The 23,354-nt window shown below is 42.7% G+C and overlaps 1 protein-coding gene across 1 annotated transcript; it reads right to left on the bottom strand.

The window, feature by feature from the left end:
* Positions 1-7,476: 7,476 nt before the first annotated feature.
* Positions 7,477-22,124, bottom strand: IL20RB (interleukin 20 receptor subunit beta; the record flags this gene model as incomplete). Its single annotated transcript, XM_082313766.1, has 7 exons — positions 7,477-7,602; positions 8,184-8,329; positions 8,653-8,803; positions 12,505-12,629; positions 15,442-15,632; positions 16,324-16,450; positions 22,067-22,124. The coding sequence occupies 7 exons, from the start codon at positions 22,122-22,124 to the stop codon at positions 7,477-7,479; spliced, it is 924 nt and encodes a 307-aa protein (XP_082169892.1).
* Between the last annotated feature and the right edge of the window lie 1,230 nt (positions 22,125-23,354).

Raw genomic sequence — 23,354 nt, 5'->3', positions numbered from 1 at the left:
TGCCAGTATGACTTGCAGAGAATTAGCATACATTCTGTCACTGAAGGCATATTCCAAGCCAACGGATCAAGAGCCCCTAGGCTGTGCTCATGGTCCCAAGTAGTGTTGCTGGCTTGGAGACAAATGGAAGCAGGGTAGTGATCCTGAAGGTGAGTGCAAAGTTTGGCAGCCACAGGAACGCAGGACAGTGAGGCTGGCTCTAGAAGCTAAAGCTGAATTTTATAAAATACTACATTCAGTTTACACTGAGACAGAAGCTACAGAACACAGCGAATTTATACATACAGCAAGCACATTTTAAATATTTTGATACCAAATCTCAATTTGAGCAGAAGTCTTTCCCCCTGGGAATACCGTAGAAGATAAAGCAACAAAAGTAAAAATCGATAGTAAAAGCAAAACAGAGAGGGAAAGATCTCTCTTCATGGCAAAGCTAGATAATTGCATAGCTGTTCCAAGTGGAAGAGAAAAGGTCAACAGGCGGATGACAGGTTGGTGGACAGAAAGCTTGTGCCTAGCAGGGGACAGTATTTCACAGTGCATTGGAAGAAAAATGAGTGATTATGCAGAAGTGACTAAGAAAATGCCAAACTGTACGGATGATAAGAGAAGCTGAGAAGGCCTGGGTAAGCGTCCCATAACGACACACAGTGATGGTGAGAGACATCCTCTAAACTGCAGGACATTTGAGGCAGCACCAAACTCAGCAGAGTGATGGGCACAATGTCAAAATTAACAATGAAGTTATACCAGATGGCAGAAGAGGGAGTCAAAGCCAGGACTTGGCAAAGAGAAGGAAAATGTTAGCCATCAGCCTGTCTGGATAGCAGCAGGAGGGATGAGATATATGAGTGACCTGGAGGATGAGCAGGACACTACTTAACAGAATGAAAGCACAGCAGTGAACAGATAGGGATTATACATCTAAAAAGTGGGCGGTAAATTTGAAGACCACAATATGTTAAAAAGTATAGAGCTGCAGCTGGTTTGCATCAAAGACCACTTTCACAGGACTATGTGAACTCTCTGGCCTCAGCAGGGGGGCAAAATGAAAGAGCAATTGTTCAAAGGAAAAATGCAATAAATCTTCTGGGAACTTAAATAGGAATGAAGTTGCAGGAGGGAAAAAGTTCAGCAGTAGCATAAGGACCGCCTGCTCAGCTTGGGAACCTGGGATTGTATTTCCAGCTTCAGAGCTGATCATGAATATTTACTCTTTCCAGCCCCTTCCTTGACTGAGTTTTGAATGGGGAAAAGTCCTTTCTGTTCTCAGTTTCCTGCAAGGTCTCAGGTAGGGAACAGCACACCTCTCCACTTGACCTCTAAGGTTGTGTGCATCTTTGAAGAGATCCCCATTTTCTCCACCATATGCTCTACTGGTACTCTCCAAACCACTCAGGTTTCACAGTAGTCTATTATTCTGCATACATTAATAGAACACCTATAACACACAATGGACTGCATAATTCGATACAGATATAGAGCACTCAGTTAAAATAATTCTGCCAAATGTGAATTGTAGAATATTTGTGGTTGGAAGGGCTGTCTGGAGGTCTTTTGATCCAGCTCCCCACACCAAGCTAAATTCAAACCTAGATCAAAACTACTGTGAGTCTTGACAAATTCAGTATTATGCCCAGTATAATGCAAGAGTGCTTCTGTCCAGGCTTAAGGAGACATTTTTTTCACCACGAGGAAAGACAAGAAGGTGAACAGGTTGCTGAGACAAGTTGTGCAGTTTCCAGTTTTGGAGATTTCCAAGCCTGGGCTGGATTTTCCAAGGCCAGGCTGGATAAAGCCCTTAGCAGCCTGCTCAGACATGAGACCTGACCCTGCTCTGAGCAGGAGGTTGGACTAGAGACCTCCTGAGGTCTCTTCCAGCCTGGATTATCCTGGGATCATATGAGGTGCTATGCACCACGGCTAGTGTTCAAATCTCCCACCCACACGCAGGAACTCCAGGCTGAATATTGGAGTAATTTATCCATTTTACTCCTAATGAACAAACATTCCAAGCACATTCGCTTGTGAAAGGTAAACCTATGCTTTCAGGCATAAAGATTCAGCATGGAAACCTTCATAAACTCCTTCACGGTAAGCAAAGTTGTTACAAATTTAGTTTGTTTTTCTACCATTGCTCTAACTTCTCTGAGAGCTCCTTTGATACGTGATCATCTGTTGGCCTTGTAGGCTCCCTGGCAAGCATCCCATTTCTAGGATCTATTATTAGTTTATATGTTTGTAGGAAGTTGTATCTCAAATTCTTTTTGTCCTGATTTATTGTGTGTTTACATTTAATCAGATGGAAATTGTGATCCCTCTTTTTTTTCTTGTTTGGACATGACTTCAGGTTTTTGAAGGATGCCTTATTGCTTTTACTATCATCCCTCACCTTGCTATTTCACCATGCCAATGTTTCTCTGCTCATCCTAAAATCCTTTTTGAGAGGTGGAATGCATTTACTTTAAGCCTCTGCTGTGTCTGTAAATAGGCCTCATGCTCTTGATTCAGGTATGTGATAAAAAATAAAGGATAATGTAAAAATAAAAAAAAAATCAAATGCTGTTAATATCCCAATGGAAAATGAAGACAAAGGTCCTTCAGCTTGCTTGTAGAGGAGGTTGATAAACCCCCTGGGGTCAGTGGCTGCAGGGCCTGAGTCCAAGGCCAGCTCTGATATGGTGCACCCGTGTCACCTGGGATCAGACTGCTGTGCGAGAGGACTGTTAAAATCCTTACTAGGACCTCCCCTCTGTCGGGAACGGCCTTTGAGCTCAAACCCTTGGTCATTGCAGAGCCATGCTGTAGCTCTGTCTGTGCCTGGCCATGTTTGACGCCCCAGTCCTGACCCACCAGCCTCATCACTGCAGACTTGTCCAGTGATTGAGCCTGACCCTGGTCATTGCCCCCAGGTCTTCTTGTGTGGGGACTGGGGGAGCTGCGCCTTGTTGGGAGACGGCAACCCTTCCCACCTTGCTGCCTGCAGCCAGCTCACCTCACCTTGCAGAGCCGTCGCTCTCCTCCTGGGTCCGTGGTGAGGAATGGCAGACTCTGGGGTGGCACGGCAGACCCTGGCGTGGGCAAAGTTAGCTGTTAACATCGTTAAACACAGAAGCATCAGGAAAGTTCAGGCTGGCAGTTTCCTCATGTCTCTGTTTTATTCCAGTGCTGAAGATCTGTAAAGCAAGTGCAAGCTCCTGCCAAACCTCGCTCTGGGACTGAAGGCTGTAGGACGTTTTTTTTTCAGGATGTCTTCGGGGTAGGATCACTGCCTGCTACCTGCCCTGGGAGAGCATGTCTTTGGCTGTTAATGAAGGTCTGCGTTTGATCCCGAGCAAACCACAGACATTAAACTCCTCAGAAGTAGCCATTTCTGTAGTAATAGCTAAATTATAGCCCATACGCTGAATGAAACCAAATTAGGGCTCCGTGTGCAGTATTTAGTTGGGCAATTTCACTTAAGCTTTCCATCTTTTAATTCCTTTTATACCTTGATTTAGCAATTTCTGAATCTTTTTATAGTTCCATTTATCGAGAAGACCACAAGAGACCTGAACTGAGTAATTTTCTGTTTCTGCAATTTTGTACATTAATAGCAACAGAATCATCTGTACATAAACTCTTTAAACAATAAACATCTTCAGTGATTTAGATGTTTATTATCTTTGTAGCACTTCATTTGCAGGACACAGTACCACCTTCACAAGAAATTGAGCCGACTTGTAGTCAAAGTCGTGATTTTGCCTAGTATTTGATTTTGTAAGGAAAAAAGGTAGCTTTTAAAGAGACAAAACGTGCTGTCATAATGCAGAAAATACTTAAAATGGTAATTTATCAAGTTAAAGATCTCAGTTTGATTGGACAGTGAAATGCTGGACTGTATATTAATATCAGCCCTTAAAAATAGCCAACAGTAATATACTTCTAAGGAAATATACTTCACAGGAAAAATTAGGCTATATTCCAGACAGTTAGTGTCATGGAAGAGATAATTGAATTAATTGCTTTCTTGTCAACCCAGTAATATCATGTAACTCTTCAAGTAATCAACAGTCTTTATGCTGGTCTGCATTCAATAGAACGAATCATTTTTTCTTTGAAAACTGGTTTTACCAGCATTTCTTCTGTTTTTCTGTTCTTACAAAGTCTTCAGGAAAAAGTTGTTTTTTTGGAATCACATCCCACAGGTTATATGCAGCATAGAAACAAAACTCAGTAAAAAGGTGATGCAGGTTTGTGCTTTGTTTTCATGCAACATTTTTTGAGGAAAGTAAAAAAGAAGTATATTTTGAAAGAAATGGAGCCATTTACTACCACATCAATGGAAAGAAACAGAGCAAAGTTCATCAGTACACATTGCTCTTCTCTGCGGTTACTTGTCTGGTCTTTCTTTGAAATGTAGTATCATGGTCGTGGGAGCAAAATCAGTTATCAAAGGCAGCCGTTGCCATGACTGCTAAGGCACGATTAACTCTTGCAATGCATGGAAATGAACTAAAGGGAGCGACTGATGGCAGCTGCCTACGCCAATGCCACCGTGCTGCTATGTACATGGATGGCAAAGGAATTGCTCTTGTTCTATACCATCATTTTCAGGCTTAACAAAGTAGAGTGCATACTTCAAAGCAAGGGGCTTTCCAGGGACTTTCAATCAGCATCTCAAATTTGGCTTCAAGTCACACAAATTATAATACCCTGATGCAAATAGAATATGGTCTTGCTAAGATGGCAGCTGTACTGAAACAATTCCCTTCTCTCTTCCTATTGTAAGAATTCTTTTCAGGTGTTTCTTTTGTTTAACATTGTCTGCACGGTTTTGTACAACTGTTTAACTGCTTTACTGGCAATGAGGAAGGACATAAAATCTGTTATTGCAAGTGAGAAAGAAACATATACTCTGTGCTTAATATGCAGCTGGAAAATATGCGTTAAAATAGTTTTTCAAAGCCCTTCACATTCAAGGGCCTTTTCTTTCCCTGCTTTTCTCTGTATCCCTGAACAATTGCTGGTACTGCCATAATGCAACAATGCTGAGGGGAAGAGATAGGAAGACCTGCTAAGGCTTTTCAGACCTGTAGCCATGGAATGGACAAGCAACAGGACATTTTCCTGTATGGGGACACCCCTGTGGGGCACACTAGAAACCAAGACACTGAACTCATCCAGATCAATGAGGAATAAAGTAAGGATAAACGCGAGGCACAGGAGCTCTCTAAACCAGCTTTCCTACCAAGGCCTCTGTAATGGGGAGCTATGCCTTGAAAATTCAAGCACGGGCAAAGCTGTTTAAGGGGATGTTTGACAAAGAGCCCATAGCCCTGCAAGGGAGCGCACTTCTGTGCTCACTGCCGTCCTCAACAAAATCATTGCTCCCCACTGCCTGCTGCCAGAACCAGCCAGTCACTGGTTGCCTACCACTGCCACCCCAGCTCGGTTCAGGGAGGGTGCGAGTCCTGCTGGGCCCCTTAGCACTTGTCTTATCAACCCATGCATGTGCCCGTCTCCTCTTTGCTCCCAAGTCTCCTTGTCTGGACCCAGCATCATATGGGTATTTGCAACTAGGCATCTCCAGTTAATTATCAACAATCTAAAAATCAACCCTGAGTCTTCAATGCTCAGACTTGTACAGATTTTCTCACCCTGTAATTTGCTACTTATTCAGCAGTACCAGTCTTACTATTTAACACCAAAGCACTCTATCCTAATATTGTCCAGACAGAAGCTAGTGAGACAGGAATAAAACAAGCAACTGGGCTGCAACACGAAAGTGAGGTGCTAGCCAGGAACCAGGGCGTGAACCGCCTCCCAGGCGAACACAGAGGAAGGAATAATCCTGAGTCACTTCTACTTTTTTCACGGTGCTTTGTTGCCACCTGATGGCCTGATGGCAGATTGTACGAATGAAATTTAAAAAGGCACATTCTTTAAGAAAGAGATGTCTTGCATTTCATTAGATCCACTGATAGCTTTAAAAAAAGCTTTTCAGCTCGAAGTCTTTTCATGCCCTGCTAACACAAATCCCTGCTTCACAGGTAATAAATTACTTTTCTTCGAAGTGACAGCCATAATTGCAATACATGCAACAACTATATTTTATTTGTATTTAGAAGGAATTTCTCTTTTGTAATTTCCTTCCTTAAGAGGACAAGATATCTGGAAGATAATGATGTTGTCAGGCCTGGAATGACCACTAACATGGTAATGCTGTGATGCTTGATCCATACATCCTGATGTTCCTCCACTAGCCAAGATAAGCACTCCAGTTGCCCCTCACCCTGGCCCTCCTGACCACAGAAGCAGGTTTGCCTTGTGACATAGTCAATGTGCTGCTTCAGGTGTGGTGTTGAACCACAGGGATGCCCAGCAGGCACCCTGGACAATCCTGACCACATGATTTGCACATCTTTTTGTCCCTTTTCCCATTTCTTTTCCCATTTCTTGAGCCTACCTTTCTCTGTCCTTTCCTTACCTTTCTGCACTCCAATTCCCTCTCATTTAAACAATTCACCCCTAATTAAATTATCTTTTTCCTAAAGGTCTTTGTACTTCATGCATGTAAATGTCCATGCACTTCATGCATACCTGGCTTTCGTACTTTTGACACCCTGCCTAGGTGATCTTGGACCTATATAGTAAGTGATGCTGCTGGTCTTGCAAAGCTCTGCTCCCCCAAAGGTTCTCAAGGCTCCCTCCACCCATCTTTGAAGTCTGGCTGTTTCTCACGTCACTCCCCGCTAAACACTGGTGAAGCCCAGCCACGCCTCATGGCGCTGTCTGTAAGTTTTGTTGGCACCATACATAGAATCATAGAATATCCTGAGTTGGAAGGGACCCACAAGGATCATCGAGTCCAACTCCTAACATTGTTATCGTCTGTCACATGCAGCAAATTACTATGTTGTGTCCAGTCACTGTCAACATACTTTTCAATGAGTGTAACCACAGGTCAGGGCCTGCAGCCCTAAAAGCAATTTTTTTGCTGCTCATTCCAAGTGGTTTAGCCATGTAAGAAGCTCTTACTGGCTGCTTAATTTCTTTTTAAAAATACTGAGGCAGAAATACTGAGCCTGAAATGGTTTGGAACTAAGGGACTGGCCTCTACATTTATTGCTCTGCTGAAATCCTGGTGGCTGAAGGGTGGGCTCTGCCTTGGGACCATCAATGTGGCTGACAGAGGTAAAGGGAACAGGAGTTAACTGGTGTCTGGATATGGGTATGGATATGAAGGGAAAGTATAGAAATTGGCAGTTGTTACCTGTGACCTTTACTTGCTTTTTATGTAGGTGGATTGAAGATGCTACAAAGAGGACCAGAGCAAGTCACATGCTCATCATACACACCGCCTTTGGTTTGCAGCAGCTTTTAGACACAAAGAAAATGTTACTTATTGGCACTCTGAGGAAAGTGGCTGGGGCACAATCTGCCAGCTCTGCTTAGAAGATCTCTTTCCACAGGCTGTTTTTTTTCTGGGGTGCTCTAAAGTGTTTCTTGAATCCACAGTCGGAGAACTTCTTCTGAGGGTATCACACGCACCATCAGGTCACATTGCTCAGTTGCTTCACTCCTGCACAGTATCAGCTGGGTAGGGGGCTCTGATACTTTCTGTAAAACAAATGCACTCACTCAAACACCCTCAGCCTGATGAGCTAGTCTGTTTGTCTGCTACTTCTCCCCACAAACTGTTCCTCTCATCCTTTGTGCCACAACTGCCCAGAGACCCAGTGCTCAGGAACCCACAGTCACAAAAGCTGCTGCCTGCATTCTCACTTGAACCAGACAGCACATTTAAGCTACTGACTTAAACATACTCCTCCTGAGCGAGCGAGAAAAGAGGCCGCTTTTGATGATTGGTTTCTCCTCACCAAGGAGTCGAGAAGCTCAGTGCTCAGTGCCAATGACACAGCTGTTGTGTTCAGGGAGCAGCTGGTCAGGCAGAGTCAGTCCATGCCTCCCAAGCTGCTTCCCCACAAGCCCCCGGAGCATCTTCCCTGATCAGGGCTCTAGGATGAAGGCAGTGACAGCTGTGCAGCCAACTCGTGTGGGCTGCTTGACCCCTGCAGCTCAGCTCATCACACTGGAATGAGCAAGGCTTCCTATGCATGTGTCTGCTTTTTCTGCCTGCCCCATGCTCCTGGGAATACCCAGCACCCTAAAAACCAAGAAAGTACAGTGAAAAAAGTTACCAGTGTTTCTGGAAGGACAGCAACAGGGCAGCAGGAATGCTGAAAGATTTTACTTGTTTTCCAGGTAAGGAAAGGCAGGGTCAAAGCAGCCACAGCAAAGCCGGCAGAAGAGATGAGGGCAGTGACCAGCCACATGGATCTGCCATCTAGAAAGAACAGAAGCAGCAAAACTTCTCAGAGAGATTGTGAGGACAAACCACTCAATGCAGTCAGCCTGCACCCTCTGCAGCTGCTCTTCCCACCCATCCTGGTGAGATACTTTGTTGGTGTACTCCAGGGAAGGATTAACGGTGCCCGTGTAGGCAGCTGCACTCCTGAATCTTCCTTTTTTTACCTCCCCCAATGAACAAATGGGCAGCACATTTGCAAACAAGACAGGAGATATTGGGTGGAAACAAAAAGAAGAGCTGTGGGCTTTCCTTCTTGGGCATGACTACATGAGGGAGTGGAAAGGAAGGCTGTCTGTTACCTTGTGCCCTCACACACTGTGTCTGGCTGAAGCTGCTGCTTCTGTTGATCGCCTCGACGTACGTCTGAGCTTTTACACAATAATCAGGTCCTGCCTCCATGGTGTCCAGGTGAACCACAGAGCTGACCTCTTTCACCACCTTCTGTTGCATCTGCCACAGGCCCAGGAGAGAGAACATCAGAACATAGGGCAAGGACCTAACTGAGAACAGGAGTCTTAACATGATGCTAGCCCAGACTTTACTGGGAGAAAGGAAGGAAAATAATAGGAGCAGGAGGGGTCAGAGAGGATTGTGTAAATAAGAGAAGAGAGGGAGAAAAGTAGCACACAAGGAAGCACAGTGGAGTGCAGAATGAGACCACACACATCTGCAAGGGTAGGAGGGGATGGAAAGAAAGAGCTGTGAGTCAGAGGTGTGTCCAAAGAAGGGCAACGAAGCTGGTAAAGGGTCTAGAGAACAAGTCTTACATGGAACAGCTGAGGGAACTGGGGTTGTTTAGCTTGGAGAAAAGGAGGCTGAGGGGAGACCTTATTGCTCTCTACAACTACCTGAAAGGAGGCTGTAGCGAGGTGGGGGTTGGTCTCTTCTCCCAAGTAACAAGTGATAGGATGAGAGGAAATGGTCTTAAGTTGCACCAGGGGAAGTTTAGATTGGATATTAGGAAGAAATTCTTCACTAAAAAGGGTTGTCAAGCATTGGAACAGGCTGCCCAGGGAAGTGGTTGAGTCCCCATCCCTGGAGATATTTAAAAGATGTGTAGATGTGGTGCTTAGGGACATGGTTTAGCGGTGGACTTGGCAGTGCTAGGTTAATGGTTGGACTTGATGATCTTTAGGTCTTTTCCAACCTAAATGATTCTATGATTCTATGATTCTATGATTCTGTAATGATGATCCTGGGCCACAATACTAGACCATGACCTACTCCCCTGGTGTAGGGGCTTGATGACTGAGTAAGGTCTTGACTGACCTGAGTTTTTGCTGGGATGCCAAAATCATGCCTGTGCTAGCATGATATCATAGGAGTGCCAGAACCATGCTGTGATAGGGGTGTGAGAGCTGGGCCATGACTCTGGAGCACAGAAAGGGGACAGACTGGGCTAGTGAGGAGCAAGTGAATTTGGCGTGTGCAACTGTAACACATTTCAGCAACCCTTAAACAGCATATAAACACCAGTACATTATTTTCTTGCAATAAATACGACTCCACTAACTGCTAGCAAAATGAAGTTGCTATTCCCAGTCTCCCCAGTCATGAGAGGACAGGTAACTATTAACTAGTTGCTCCTAATTCTTGCTGTGTTGCAGATGCAAAGCCTGTTATCACAGCAGGCGTGGTCAGCCTCCAGCATCACACACACATGGACACATTCCACAAGCCAGTAGGGCTCTCCTGGCAGGGCAAGTCCTTGTCTCCATCAAAATATCCTTCTCCACAGAAACATGATCTTGAGGGCCACTAGTTTGAAAAGATTTCAAGGACAAAATCAGGTCACTGACTACTCTTGTGAAACCCTTAAATCAGAAATGTGAAATATGATAATTATTAAAAAAATATTAAAAGAGTCTCAGCAGAGAACTGGACATGTACTGACCAGCAAACCTGATGCTTGTGACAGTCCAGTTGGTAGAAACTACTCTGAAGTTTGGAATTAATGCTTAGGTGATTAATATCCTATACTGAAGAAGAGTTAACATTTCATCCATAAAAGGAAACTAGACACAAATCTATATTACTCTTTCTAAGGTGTCAGAAAACTTATGGACAAGGTTGATCTCATTTACTTGGCTTTCCAAAAGGTAGTCAAGAAGATCTATTTCAAAAGCCTATTAAGCTAACAGCCACGGGATAAAATGGCATTGGAGCTCTGAGTGCACTAACCAGGCTGTAATGGCCCTGGCCAGCCCTGCCTGCCTCCCCCATCTCCCCTCTCCTGTCCATGGCCCAGGAGCCCCACTTAAGCTCAGCCCAGGACCTTCAGTCCTATGCTGGATGTGTGCCTGTCTCCAGACCTGTCTCCAGGACGGACCTTGGACCTACATTGTAGACAGCTTGTCTCCTGGGTGGGCCTTTGTTAAGTACGTTGCAGCCTTGTCCTCCAGCCCTGTCTCTGGTTCTGTCTCCTTTTTGTTCCTGGCTGGGTTCCCTGTATGGACCCTGGGCCTAGTTCATCACTTGCCTTGTTTGGGGCTGCTGATGGACCCTGTTACCAGTACCTGGTTCTGCCCACTGTGGTCAGACCCTGTGGGTCTGTGCCTCATTGGGGAGGGCACTGCTTGCACTGGGATCACTCTTGGCTCCCTGCTTGCCTGCTCATAGTGAGCAGCCCTGCTCCTGCTGCTTCCTGATAGAAGAGAGACTTTGGTATGGTTAAATTGCTAATCCTTTGTCAGAGTGGAAGGAGATCACGGTGGAGACCCATGCAGACCTGTGCTCACCACTGTATTACTACAGATGATCTGGAAGAAAAATGAAACTAATACATGCTAATAATACCAAGAATCCACTTCAGAATAGGAAAGATGACAGCCAACTGTGAAGAACTGCAGGAGGAACTTGTAATAAAATGACAACTGAAATTCAACACAGATGTGATGAAATGATGCTTATGAGAATTTTTCCCCTCCATTTTTACACAGCCAGTGACTCGACCTTAAGTTGAGCATCTCTCATCAGAAACAGGAACTTGGGGTTCAAGTTTCATGGAATAGTCAGCTCTGTGGTAGTCACACATGTTAACAATTGCTGGGAAAAGAAAAGAGTGTGAAGACATATTTCGTTCTATGGTGTTAACACATACTGCTCCTGCACCTTGAACTGTGTAGGTTTACTCCCTGCCCACCTTGGTAAAGGCAAAAAGAGCTGGAAGGGCTTCCACAGGGAACAACTAAGTAGGCTGGGAGTCCTTGGCCTGGAAAGAGACACACAATATAAAACTATTAGAGTAGTGGGGAAAGTAAATAGGGAATAACTGTTCTCTCTCCTAAACCAAGATTTAGACTGCACAACAGTTAAGTTGCAGAACTCCTGACTACAGGAAGTTGTACATGCTAAAGTTTACATGGCTTGAACAAAAATTCATCCAGGGCTATTAATGATACCAGTTCTGGCTCAGGAATTTGCTGTAGCCATGTCTCTGAAACCTCAGAAAATAATCTAAGTGTAATTACACACAGGCCCTCTCCTTATTGTCTTCCTCGGTCATCTCCATTGCCCACTGGCAGAGAGAAGATACTGGGTTTGATGGTCCCATGGTCTGCCTTTATATGGCTGCTTTCACATTTTTATGTTCTTAGGTGCTATGGAAGCACCAAGTTCTGAGGGGAAAAAAAATTGCTGTCTAGTGAAAACAGAAGGACCTGAATAGAAAACAAATTGTCACTGCTTCAGTATTACCCGGGTGTAAACAATGCCTTCAGCTAAGCAAGTTACAGCTCACTGTCACAGGCAAGATGTTTTACAAAAATCTCCTGAGAGTACTTTCTCAGCACCTCAGTGTGACACCTTAATCTTGGTCTGAGTAAACCAAAAGATGTTCAGAGAAGAAGGTTAGCGTAGACACCTTCAGTGTCTGACTTCTGGTTTCTTTCAATAGTTGATGTCCCTGAGGGGATTCCTCTGATTCCTCTTCCCAGAGAAGGAAATGTGGAAAGAATAGACAAGCTTCTCCATGGGGCTAAGAGCAACCCACAGGTATGGGCAGAGGAGTATGGCACATTGACCCCAGGCAGGTCCTCCAGCCTCACAGCAGGAACTTGGACTGGCAAACAAGCCCTGTGCAATGTCTATATGCTTTCACTCTAAGTATGTGGGCTCTCTGTTATTGCCCAAAACCCGAGGGTAAAACTCACCCTACTCTCCTGGCCCTTCTTCCAATAGAGAACACAGAACTGAAAGGCAGGCCCCATGTCTTCCAGCTCCACTAGTAAATGATACCCATCTGCTATGACCTTCATCAGAGGTGGGGTCAGGGAAGCTGCCAACACAGAGAGAGCACCATTGTCACATCAGAGGCAACCCTTAAAAACTGTCTTCCCTTTCCCGGCTAGGAGAGGAGGAGAAGCTACCATCATGAGCACAGTAACATTGATCTGGAATAATAGCTGTTTGATTCAGTGGGGCAGAAACTTCTCTCTGCCCTACCTCCCAGTATGTCTAGATATTGTAGCAGTCTTTGAGCAGGAGGAGGACCATGACTGCATTGCAAACAGAAGTTTGGCAATAGCTGAGATGCACAGAACTTGAAAGGTTTTGAATTATCTCCCATGGAGGAAGTGTCTGGCCTGAGGGTCCCGTGTGATCAACAGCAGCAGAACCAGCTGGGCGACCAGAAGTTGAGACACCAGATCAGGCCAGTTCTTCTGCTCCTGGGCATTAGCTTAGCACTAACTTACAGAACAGGAGCTGTGAAACCACTGCTTCTTCATGGGAATTTTGGCAGTTATTCAAAGGTGAAGGAAAAAGCAATATGAGCTTCAGGATAACGCTGGCAGTTCACATGAATCCTGATTTTCTTTTAGTATCTACATGGTTTTACATAGACTTAGGCTGATGACCTGCTGTGACTTAAGTTTTTGTAAATGTATGCAAGTAAATCTGTAGGTGATTTGCTTCATGCTTACATTGATATTCAAAGCTTCATTTGGTCTGAGGAATATTAGTGAAACAATCAGAATCAAGCAAGCATGGATGAAACTACACACTGTACATTTGTGAATTGGGAATCAAGGCAGCACAGAGATCATAATTGCACTACTTATCTATGCCATTCTTTAACACTGTTGTAGCTGAAACTGGTTTCAACCTCCTTGCTTTCAAAAAAGGAAGGAGAGCAATGTATAGGAGCATACAGAAGAGATGTTCTTAATAGAATTTGCTCTTACATCCAGCAAATTGCCATGAATACCGAGCAATATGAAAACATAAAATCCAAGTATGTTTATGATGAGTGTGCCACAAACGGGAGGCCTGGAAAACTACTTTATACTTTTAAATAAAAAGCTGAGAATCTGCTTAACATGATGTCTCAAAATTTTAAAAAGTGTTAACATCATTTGGAGGTTAAAAACAAATATTGGGCTAATGTATTAACAAATGGACATTGCAAGATGCAACTACTAACCAAACAGGAGCATTTATATTTATCTCTGTGCTGGCACACTGGGTACCAACTATCTGAATTTTGATAAATGAAGAAGTAAAACCGACTAAATTGTTATTTTTAGGAAGATCTTTTAAAAGTGTTTTCCATGTGTTATCATACTTTATATGTATCTACACCTAAGGCTTTGACACCGGAGATTTTTCAGTCTAGAAGTACTGTGGGCTGTGCTGAGGCCCTGACTGTCTACGAACCACATACGGAATCTGTGGGCTCTGCTTTGAATTCCTTAGCTCCTCTCAGACTCAATGCCAGGTTTCCTAAGAGATGTGAAAGAAGAGACAAGGGAAAGTGAGCAGTAAAAATGTATAAGTACAAGAACTTACAGTGACTTTTCTTTCTCTTTTAATTTGTCCATATATGCATAATCACATTGCAGCCCATTGCAAGCTGTTTCCTCTGAACTTTGACAGCTTAGCCAGAGAATTCTATTGAGGTCTCTAAGACACAGGACCAAGCTGTCAAATACTTCACTGTACCATGAGAAAGTTGCTGCTTTTCTTCATGAAGAAGAAAGGCCCAGCTAAGGAACATCCTTCCCCTATCTCTGCCTGACAGTGTCATCTGTGGCTCAACTCTGTGCCACCATAGCTGCTGGAAAAGGGAAAGATTTTTTGTCTAAAGTGCTATCTAGAGAACACGTCCACACCAAGAGACACTCTCATGAACTTAGGTAGCACTTCTGATGGTGCTGCTTTGATTAAGTGTTCTGTATCAGTGAGGACCACTCACTCATGAAGTAGTAGATAACTTCCAATGACTGATGAAGGTTTAAGATAGGGTCAGCTCTGGCCTTGGACAGGCAATTTCTTCCCTGGCTAAAACTGATGGCTGCTACCCATCCCAGACTGAGAGTTGCACTCTAATAGTGACCTCAACAGAGGTTTTCCACCAGTTTTTACTGCTGAAAGCAGTTGACTACACAACAGAGAACAGAGGTAATAATTCCAGAGGAACACTGGAAATAGTATGCTAATTTTAGGCTGCAACATGATCCTTGGGTTGAGCTGGGCCTCAAGCTTTGCAGGAGTTGGAAGGATATGGAGAAAATACCCTGCAGTGCTAGAACTGCAGCAATGCTACGGTTTCCATTTTTCTTTCCTCTTCTGAGGTTACTTCATATGTCTGACGTCATGGGAGGAAGGAATCATGTCTGGAAGGGAGCGGGATTTCCAGGACAGCGTGAGGCAGATAGAGGGTGACATGGGTGTTTTCTAGAGTAAGTGCTTCCATAGGATCAGGTTCTGGACCCTCAGAAGTGACTAGATGACATGGATTAGATGGAGCATTGACAGCAACCCTGATAGACTGATCCGAACTCTTTGAAATCAGGGACAAGAGTGGCCAACTTGCCAAAAGAAATGCCTGGAGTCTTCTTACCTATCTTTGAAGCCCTTGAAATTCAAGCCCTGGTAAGTTCAGCCCTGCCTCAGGTGGAACTCATGTCCAAGAACACAGTATGGCTGTCTAAGAGTGAAACATCCCAACCCAGCATGAGAGGAACTGTGTGTTTATGGGCTTTGCGTGACATGCACAGTGCACAAACATGGACGTGAGCAATCCCTCAACACCCAACGCTGAGAAGTTAACACGACTGATGTAGCTTAAGCCAGACGGCAGGACTCACTTGTGACGCGATTGAAGAAACCTTTCAGGGTGCCCCACTCTGATCTTCTAGCACCGACGTCTGCCCTTACACGCAGGTTATAGGCCACAGTGGCCGAGATATCCTCTGTGATGTTACAGACTGTGGCTGTGATGAGTGAACATTCACAGATGGGAATCCAGCTCTCATTGGCGTACTCTCGTTCATACTCCCTGAAGAGAGGAGAAGAAAGCAGACAGGCAACAGTCTGATAGGAGATGTACCTGTCACATGGTAAAACCAGTCCTGGGATACATTTGGGCTGGAATACCAGGAGAGTATGAAACCGGTATGGGTGTGTTTTAGATCTTATCTAGAGAAAATCTCCCAGAGCCAGCTTGTTCATGAGCCAAATGCAGCATGATATTGTAGGAGGTGAAGATAGCCAACGCAGTGTTGATGCATCAAATCCTGCCCACTCACTTGACTTGATCCTCCCTGGTAAACCAGAATTCCAAAGCCATACTGTGATACAAGTCATTGCTAAGATGTATCAGAAACCTCCTGTAATGTGTTTTAAATGTTTAAAAGATTAACACTGAATAAATCTCAAACGTTTTCTCTTTCCTCTTCTAAATAAACTGTTGCTAATCTTTCTAACTTTTGAATTCTTTGGACAGAGGCAGTTCTTATATGTCAGCTTAATGCACACCTTGGATTCCTCAGGTATCTGTTAATGTGTAAACAGTCTCAGAACTGGAGCAAAAGGATTTTTTCCCCCACTTGTGATCAACAGTGCTGGAGTATCAAACTTCTCTTAGCCTGTGAATTGAATAGTGCTCAAGACATGCAAACAGTGCAGGATTTAAAGTCTAAGTAAACAGTGTTCAAAGAGCAAAGAAGAAAAAAAAAAGCAGAACTTACCCCTGAAACTCCACAGAGTATCTCACAGTTTCTCCCTGGATGATCACAGGACTCCAAGCTAAGAAGTGTTTCATGTTGGTAGAAAGAATAGAGATATTCTGAGGTGCTGGTAACAAAGCATCTTCACCTAAAATTCCCAGCAAAAGAAAAAAAGAAAGAAAGAAAAATGGTATATGAATGTACTAGGAAAAAAGCTTAGAAGAATAGTGCAAAACTGTGTTTTGCATCAGAAATACACACTCTTCATTTCACTACTGTCACTTCAGTGTTTGAAAGTATTTTACAGAGAAGAAGAAAAGGCAACCAAAGATCAAATGACAGAGCAGTTAGGCTGGCACTGCTTACAGAAAGGCAAAGTATGCCTTTTCATTATTTCAGAATTTTTCATTGAATCAGTAAAACAGTGAGAAAAGGTCAGGCTTTTATAAAGCCAGCCAATTCAATTTAATGACGTCAAGTAACAGATACTCTATTGCACTCTGTAGACTGTTCCAATGGATGTCATGGTTAGAAATGTGCTATTTCTTTCTAGACTTGACTGGACTGGACAGATAGAAGATCCTAGCTTTGGTACAGCTTTTTTCATGTTGCAGGATTCTAATAATGTACGTAAGTGCTTGTAGGCTGTAATAAAAGTACCTCTTAACAGAATAAACTTATTCAACGGACTATAAATGAAACTACTACATTACTCTGAGATCGTCAAAACATAAGTATGGGATGGTACCTACAGTGTAGTTAATTTTATCCTATGGCATCTTAATGTAAAATCCCTAGCAGTGTTTGGATCAGAGCATGGAAGGTAGGATTCCTCACGGGCACATCCTGCACTACACTCTGGGAACAGACTTATCTCCATTCTGCTACTTTCCAGTCCCAAGAAAATTATGTTCTCTCTGCTCAGCAGGGAATGGTTCCCAAGGAACCGTTGGAAGGGAGGAAAGGATGGAGCGGTTTCAACCAACCCAGTGTAGCAGTGGTCCTTTCAACATTCTCCCAGAAACAAGGTAACTGTTCTATCACAATATATCTACGTTACCTAAAGATTATTTCCTAATTATTTTTTTTAATTACAGCTATTTCACTTAACAAGGTCTGTCTTCCATTAGTCTTTAACTGTCATTAAAAGAAGGTATCTTCTTTTAAGCTGTGTTTACAAAGATAACCAGTTAATGTCAGTTGTTATGCCCAGAATCAAAACCAGGTTGACAAGTCCATGAGCAATGTTTTCATGATGATTATCCTTTGAAAGCAATGGAACAACATTGGTCTTCTTTCTGCCCTTAGAATATTACCTGTATTCATATCTTTATAAAATCATTAATGATGTGGAGAGCCTTGATGCCAACTCTTTTATGATTCTTTGGCATAGGTTATACGGATCTGTTGACACAATGCTCAGTCATTCTTTAAACTAGGTCAGATATCTATGAGATGAGAAGCTTTCTTCCTTGGCATTTAGACAGCGGAATAGTCGCTGTCTGCCGTATCAGCAGTTCTGTCGCTTCTGTCCGGTTGAGGGTCCATACTACTGTCAAGGCGCTTTTTGTCTTTAAAAAAAAAGTCTTTATTGGCCTTCATTCTGCAGCTCAACCACCCATTTGGTCTCTTGTATTCTCCATGCTTCTCAACATTTAGATTGTTTGCAACTACTTTTCCTTGTACTCTTGGTTCCCATGTTAATTTTGGGAGTTGGCATACCTAAGTGTGTTAGTTACATGAAAGACTTCAGTTACATGATCAGACACTAGTTTTTCCACATGACTCATGCACACAGTGATGTTCCAGGTCTGAACAGGGGTGAAGTGCACTGGAGTGTTTCCTAATTTTTTAAGTAAGTAAGTCCTTGACTGTAGGACTTTTTGGATATATATTTTTTTTTTTGTATTCAACAGTACTGAACCCTGTCATATTAAACTGACTAGAAACCAATTTTAAAAGAAGAAGGTAGTTCTGAATTGGACTATCTACCTTTTAATGGCCCAAAGATTATTTTATACCTGGTTGAGACCAATCTCCATTTCCTGGCTATGCTTAGCTTAGTACGCTGTTTTCCTGGTTTGCTGGCAAAACCAGTAACTCTTCTATTGGCACAGTGCGACCTGTCACCTCACTTCAGTTGAACTACAAAAGTTCATATATAGACACTAAGGTTTATTTCTTCCTTTCATTAGGAAAAACTCTGGGCCTAATGATGGTGTATGTGTCTCTATAAAAAAGGGAGTTCACTGATTTAAATTTCTTTTTGGTATTAATAGGTTCAGGATGGGCACAAATTCTGCTACTCCTAAGAACTCTTCTCCAAGAAAAATAAGATATATATAAAAACCTAATACTCATGTGTGTTATCTACAGAGCATATTTGCTGAATTCTACAGGGCCACACACCTTCTGTGGCAAAGCCATAGCACACAGCAACTATTCATTCAGTGCCATGGAGTGTTTGCACTTTAGTGTTAGAAAACTAAGTCTCCAGCACTGCAGGTAAGACGGTGGTGGGGGAGCATAGTGTTATGGACATATAGTTCACATGAACGGTGCACTAGTTTGAACATCTGCCTTCAGATGAAGGGAACTGCATCCCTAGAGAAAGATATTCTTTACCTTTCATAATCAAAGAATATAGAAAGAGATATCTGTGTGGGCATAAGTATACATATATCTATGTGTGTGCGTGTGTAGCTGTTACGTGTAAAATTGTAAGATTCTGTGCTTGTAAGGTTAAATAATTAAATAACAAATACAGTGAAACTTATGATTCAGCTATAGCATGTTTCACTTGATTGTATGTACAGAGATGCTTGTAACTGCATGCCCTGCTGCAAACACAGTAGACAGCCCTCAGAACTGAATCAAAAAGGTGCAAAGCTAAAACTTGAGATCTTTTCATCCAGTACACAAATTAAATGGGGTCCCTGAGCTATAAAAGCAATGATGCACTTCCCTGCTTTCTGCCCAGGACCCAGAGCCAGGCTGAAAGCTGTAGTTTGGAAAAGAGGTTCATGCTTTTCCAAAATACTGTTGATCTAGACATAACATATCCTGTGTCATATCCAAACAAATTATGTTTATGGTTTCTCCAATCCATCTGTTGCAACAGCCCACAAAACAATTGTAAACAAATACATGTTTGACACTGGGAGAAGAGAGAATTCTAGGTTATATAAGCAGGGAAAGCACCGAGTATAAACAGTGAAGTATGTTGTTTCAGTACTAAAATACTCCATTAACTCTGGTCTATGCATTTTGAAGGGAAAAGAAACAACAATCACGCAAAGTGCAGGAGACAACTGGGCAGAGAGAGCAGGCAGAAGGCTGTTAGCCCAGGGCTGCGTACCACTTCCATTTGATTTTGTATTCACAAGCAACATGTAAATAGCCGCACAGGAAAAGCCAAACTACGGTCTTTCAAGCCAGGGTACTGACTCTTACCCTGGCATCTCCAGTCATGCCAAAGAAATATATGTCCAGATTTTCTCTGTAAATAGCATTTTTGCCTCCTACCCTATCAGTAGTATATTCCATTTCATTTGTTACACAAAGAATGGATTTCCATTTAGAATGGTGATGACTTCTTTTGTTTAACATTTTTCTCCTCTTTTTGTTAAAGAATCTACAATTAAAAAAAATGTTCATGATCAAGTCCAGTACATTTGTCTGTCTTACTTTTCAGTTTAAAATGCCTTAATTAAACCCTCGTAAAATTCCACTGCTCTGCGATAGATTTTGATACCCTTCTTTCTCTGCGAATACAGAACAAAATAATAGCTCATCACTACTACTCCATCATTACTTGCTGTTACTTCACCACTACTGTCACCACTATTTACTGTTAAATGTAAGTGAACACTGCAAAAATATTAATAGAATTACCTCTTTATTCATAACAGCCTCTCCTTTCAGGGGCTAAACAAACACAAGAAGAAACAGTAACTCTAGAGTCAGTGTTGTGTAGTGTTCAGAAGCGCTTTCCGTCATCTGTGCTTTTTCTGGCATGCCCCTTAAAATTTTATATATAGGGCTGAGAAAGCCTTCCTTACTGCTGTACTAATAAGCATTGTCTTTTAACTCCCAAGCATTGTACCATTTAATCTCCTTTTTCTAATCTGGAGGACAACAATGTCACCAGCTTCTTGGATTTTCGAGCATGGTCTGCCTCTCTGCATTTGAGGAAATTTCATTGAAGGGGAATCTGAGCTCTAAATACAGGTGACAAGAAAATAGAGTAAAGTCTGTAATGCCCCAAAAGCTAAAGGAATTTCTTTGTAAGCTAAATGGTGAAAATGAAAGCCATATGCCTTTAACTCCTAGAAACATTTAGCATTTTAGACAACAATAATAAATTATGCTAAACAATCTCTTTGGTTATAACTCTAACCTGAAGGCTCTGGGAACATCCTCTCCTTCATTTGCCGATTGCATAAACTGACTGCAAAAGGCAATACTAGTGCATACTCCCTTGCCTTTTTTTCTCCCTAGCACCCAGGATACAAAGCCCGGACTCCTGGGCTAGATGGGAACCACACTGGCTTTTAACCCAGTGTCTGCTCTGCACAACGACAGGGGCAGATTCAGACATAAACATTCAATCAAAGTATGTTCTTTGCTCAAAAAGGAGACTAAGACACAAATTTTCATATTTCGGGTCAAGGCAAGAGAATGGGGGACACAGTGTAAGCTATCCCACCTTTCCCTCCTACTGTCTGTCACACCGTAGAAGAAAAAATCAGATGAGTATGTGGCTGAGCAAGGCTGGCAGTCACTACACACACAGGCAACATGGCTCCTGTGTGGAAATATCACATAACTAGCCAGGCCTTAAAGAAAAATGTAGTGGAAATAAACCCAAATTTCTTTAAAGAACAGGTGCCCAGCTTTGCCATCTTTTAAAAAACATTTGTCGTAATGTTCATTATTCCACAGAATAAACTTTTAGAGCATATGCAACTTGATGCTGAGTCAGTGGTTTCTGTACCTAGCAACTAAAAACTATAAATAATGATCCAAAGTGTTCTGCTGGCCAAGGAAGCTATAAAATTATTTTTTCTGAGGCAGAGAACAAAATGGAGCAAGACACAACCTGAATTCAGGAGCTAAGATGGCACATTTAGAAAGACAGACCTGAGCAAAATCCCAGCACACTGACAAGCCATGTTTGCTTTCTAGAGGACCGACCATCGCAAAAACACCAAAGTGCAGTCAGGAGATCTGAGGCCAAGCTACTCCTAGGAGATGTGTTTGGAGCCTAGCATTTACTTGGAGAAGCAGATTACAAATTGCACAACATCCTCCCAGGGTGAAGACGACCCTCAGAGAACATTTCTGAACTATTACTTAACACTTTATACCCTTCCTCTCTGACCCTGCATCCACTGCACAGGCAGGACATCCCCTGTGCTCAAAGAGATCAGCATTAAAGGAGGACCTGAAAGCTCAGCTTCTTACAGCACAGCAAAAGAGCAGAGACAAATACAGTATTAGTAAGTTAATGTCCTTCAAACTGAAATTCCCCTTTAGATTTTCAAATTGACTTGCAGAACATAGAATTTATGGATTGCCTTTTTCATTTGCTTATTCTAGTATTAATTATAGACAAAGAATTAAAATTCAAGATCACCTGACCTCATACTATTTAGGTTAAGTTTTGTAAAGGCATGTTTAACAAAAAGACAGAAACCTCTCTGTTTCTCACAACCCCTTTGTCTTCTGACTTAAGTCAGCTGAAGATATTTTAGCCATTTACCTGTGAGATTTGGTGCAATCAGAGTGCAGAGGAAGAAGCAGATGAGTTTTAGCGACATTTTGCTCACACTCGCCGCCTTTTCCCACATTCATACCCTGTTGCACAGCTCAGAAATGTCCCTTCCTAGACAGGGAGCCCTATCTGAGCCAGCCATGATGCGAGAAGTGGAGACTCCGGGGGAATATTGCAAACACCAATTCTCTTCCTGTCTGTGCCAACGCCAAAGACGTACATACATTGTTTATAAGGGTGTAGTTACAAGGAGTGCCCAGGTTATCTGATGCCAGCATTTCTTTACAGGTCTGTGCAACTGCTTGACTAGATGGCATAACTCTGTTTCACTTAGTTAGCAATTATATGTATTAAACAAAGACATTGTAAGGAGGAAACAGGATTCATTGAATATATCCTATATAGCTGTAAATGCTCTATTTTTCTGCTCAGCCCCCAAACTAGATAAATCCTGATGCTTCCAAGCACCAGAAATGTTCCCCAGTATTACTAAGGCACACCTGTAACCACAGACCTTGCACAAAGGACTGCTAAAGGACTGTGTGCTGCTGGGCTGGCAGAAGGGAGTTGTGTGCTCCAATTTATCTTCAAATACTCTTTTTAGGGCAGCTGTGTTGGGTGTGTGCTGAGGAGGACATTCTCTTTTCAGATCTGATTTGGTGCAGGCATGTGTATCCCAAGGATTTCCATCTTCCAAGGTCCATTGCTCTCCATCTCGCCTCTTGACCAAAGACAGGCTCTTCAGCTGGATACAGCTCTGAGACCTTCTTAGAAACACAAACCACCTGCTGGCTCCAAGGCTGCAGTAGCAGCTACCTTTGCGTTTGTAAAGTTGGTTTCTTCAGAGGCCAAGGGAAAGACAAAGTTTAGGTGGAAGCTTTTTATGTTCTGCAAAAGGCCATTTAAATTAAATTAAATCCTGACTGTACAGATAATGGGGGAAAAAAGTCAAATCCTACCAAATCCTTTTAGCTCTGATGAAAGTGAGTGTTAGAAACCTCTCCTCTAAAACCTCTCCTCTAAAACCTCTTCCTCCTCCTTACAGTTTGCCACCTTAGAAAGAACTTTTATTTCTTTAAAAAATTATTTCCTTTCTGATACCTTTTAATAGCAAATACATGCCTACTGTTTTCAGTGGTGAACTATAGGGATCTTAAATGATTAAACTATAGGTGAACTATAGGGATCTTAAAATATGTTTAGTCCATATTTTCTGAGGAAAGAAAAGATCTTATTTATTTATTTATTAAAGAATGAAATTAGTATTCAGTTAATC

This window comes from Platalea leucorodia (assembly GCF_965183815.1).
Source record: "Platalea leucorodia genome assembly, chromosome: 5".
NCBI classification, from domain to species: domain Eukaryota; kingdom Metazoa; phylum Chordata; class Aves; order Pelecaniformes; family Threskiornithidae; genus Platalea; species Platalea leucorodia.
This window is presented reverse-complemented; position numbering and strand designations above follow the sequence as displayed.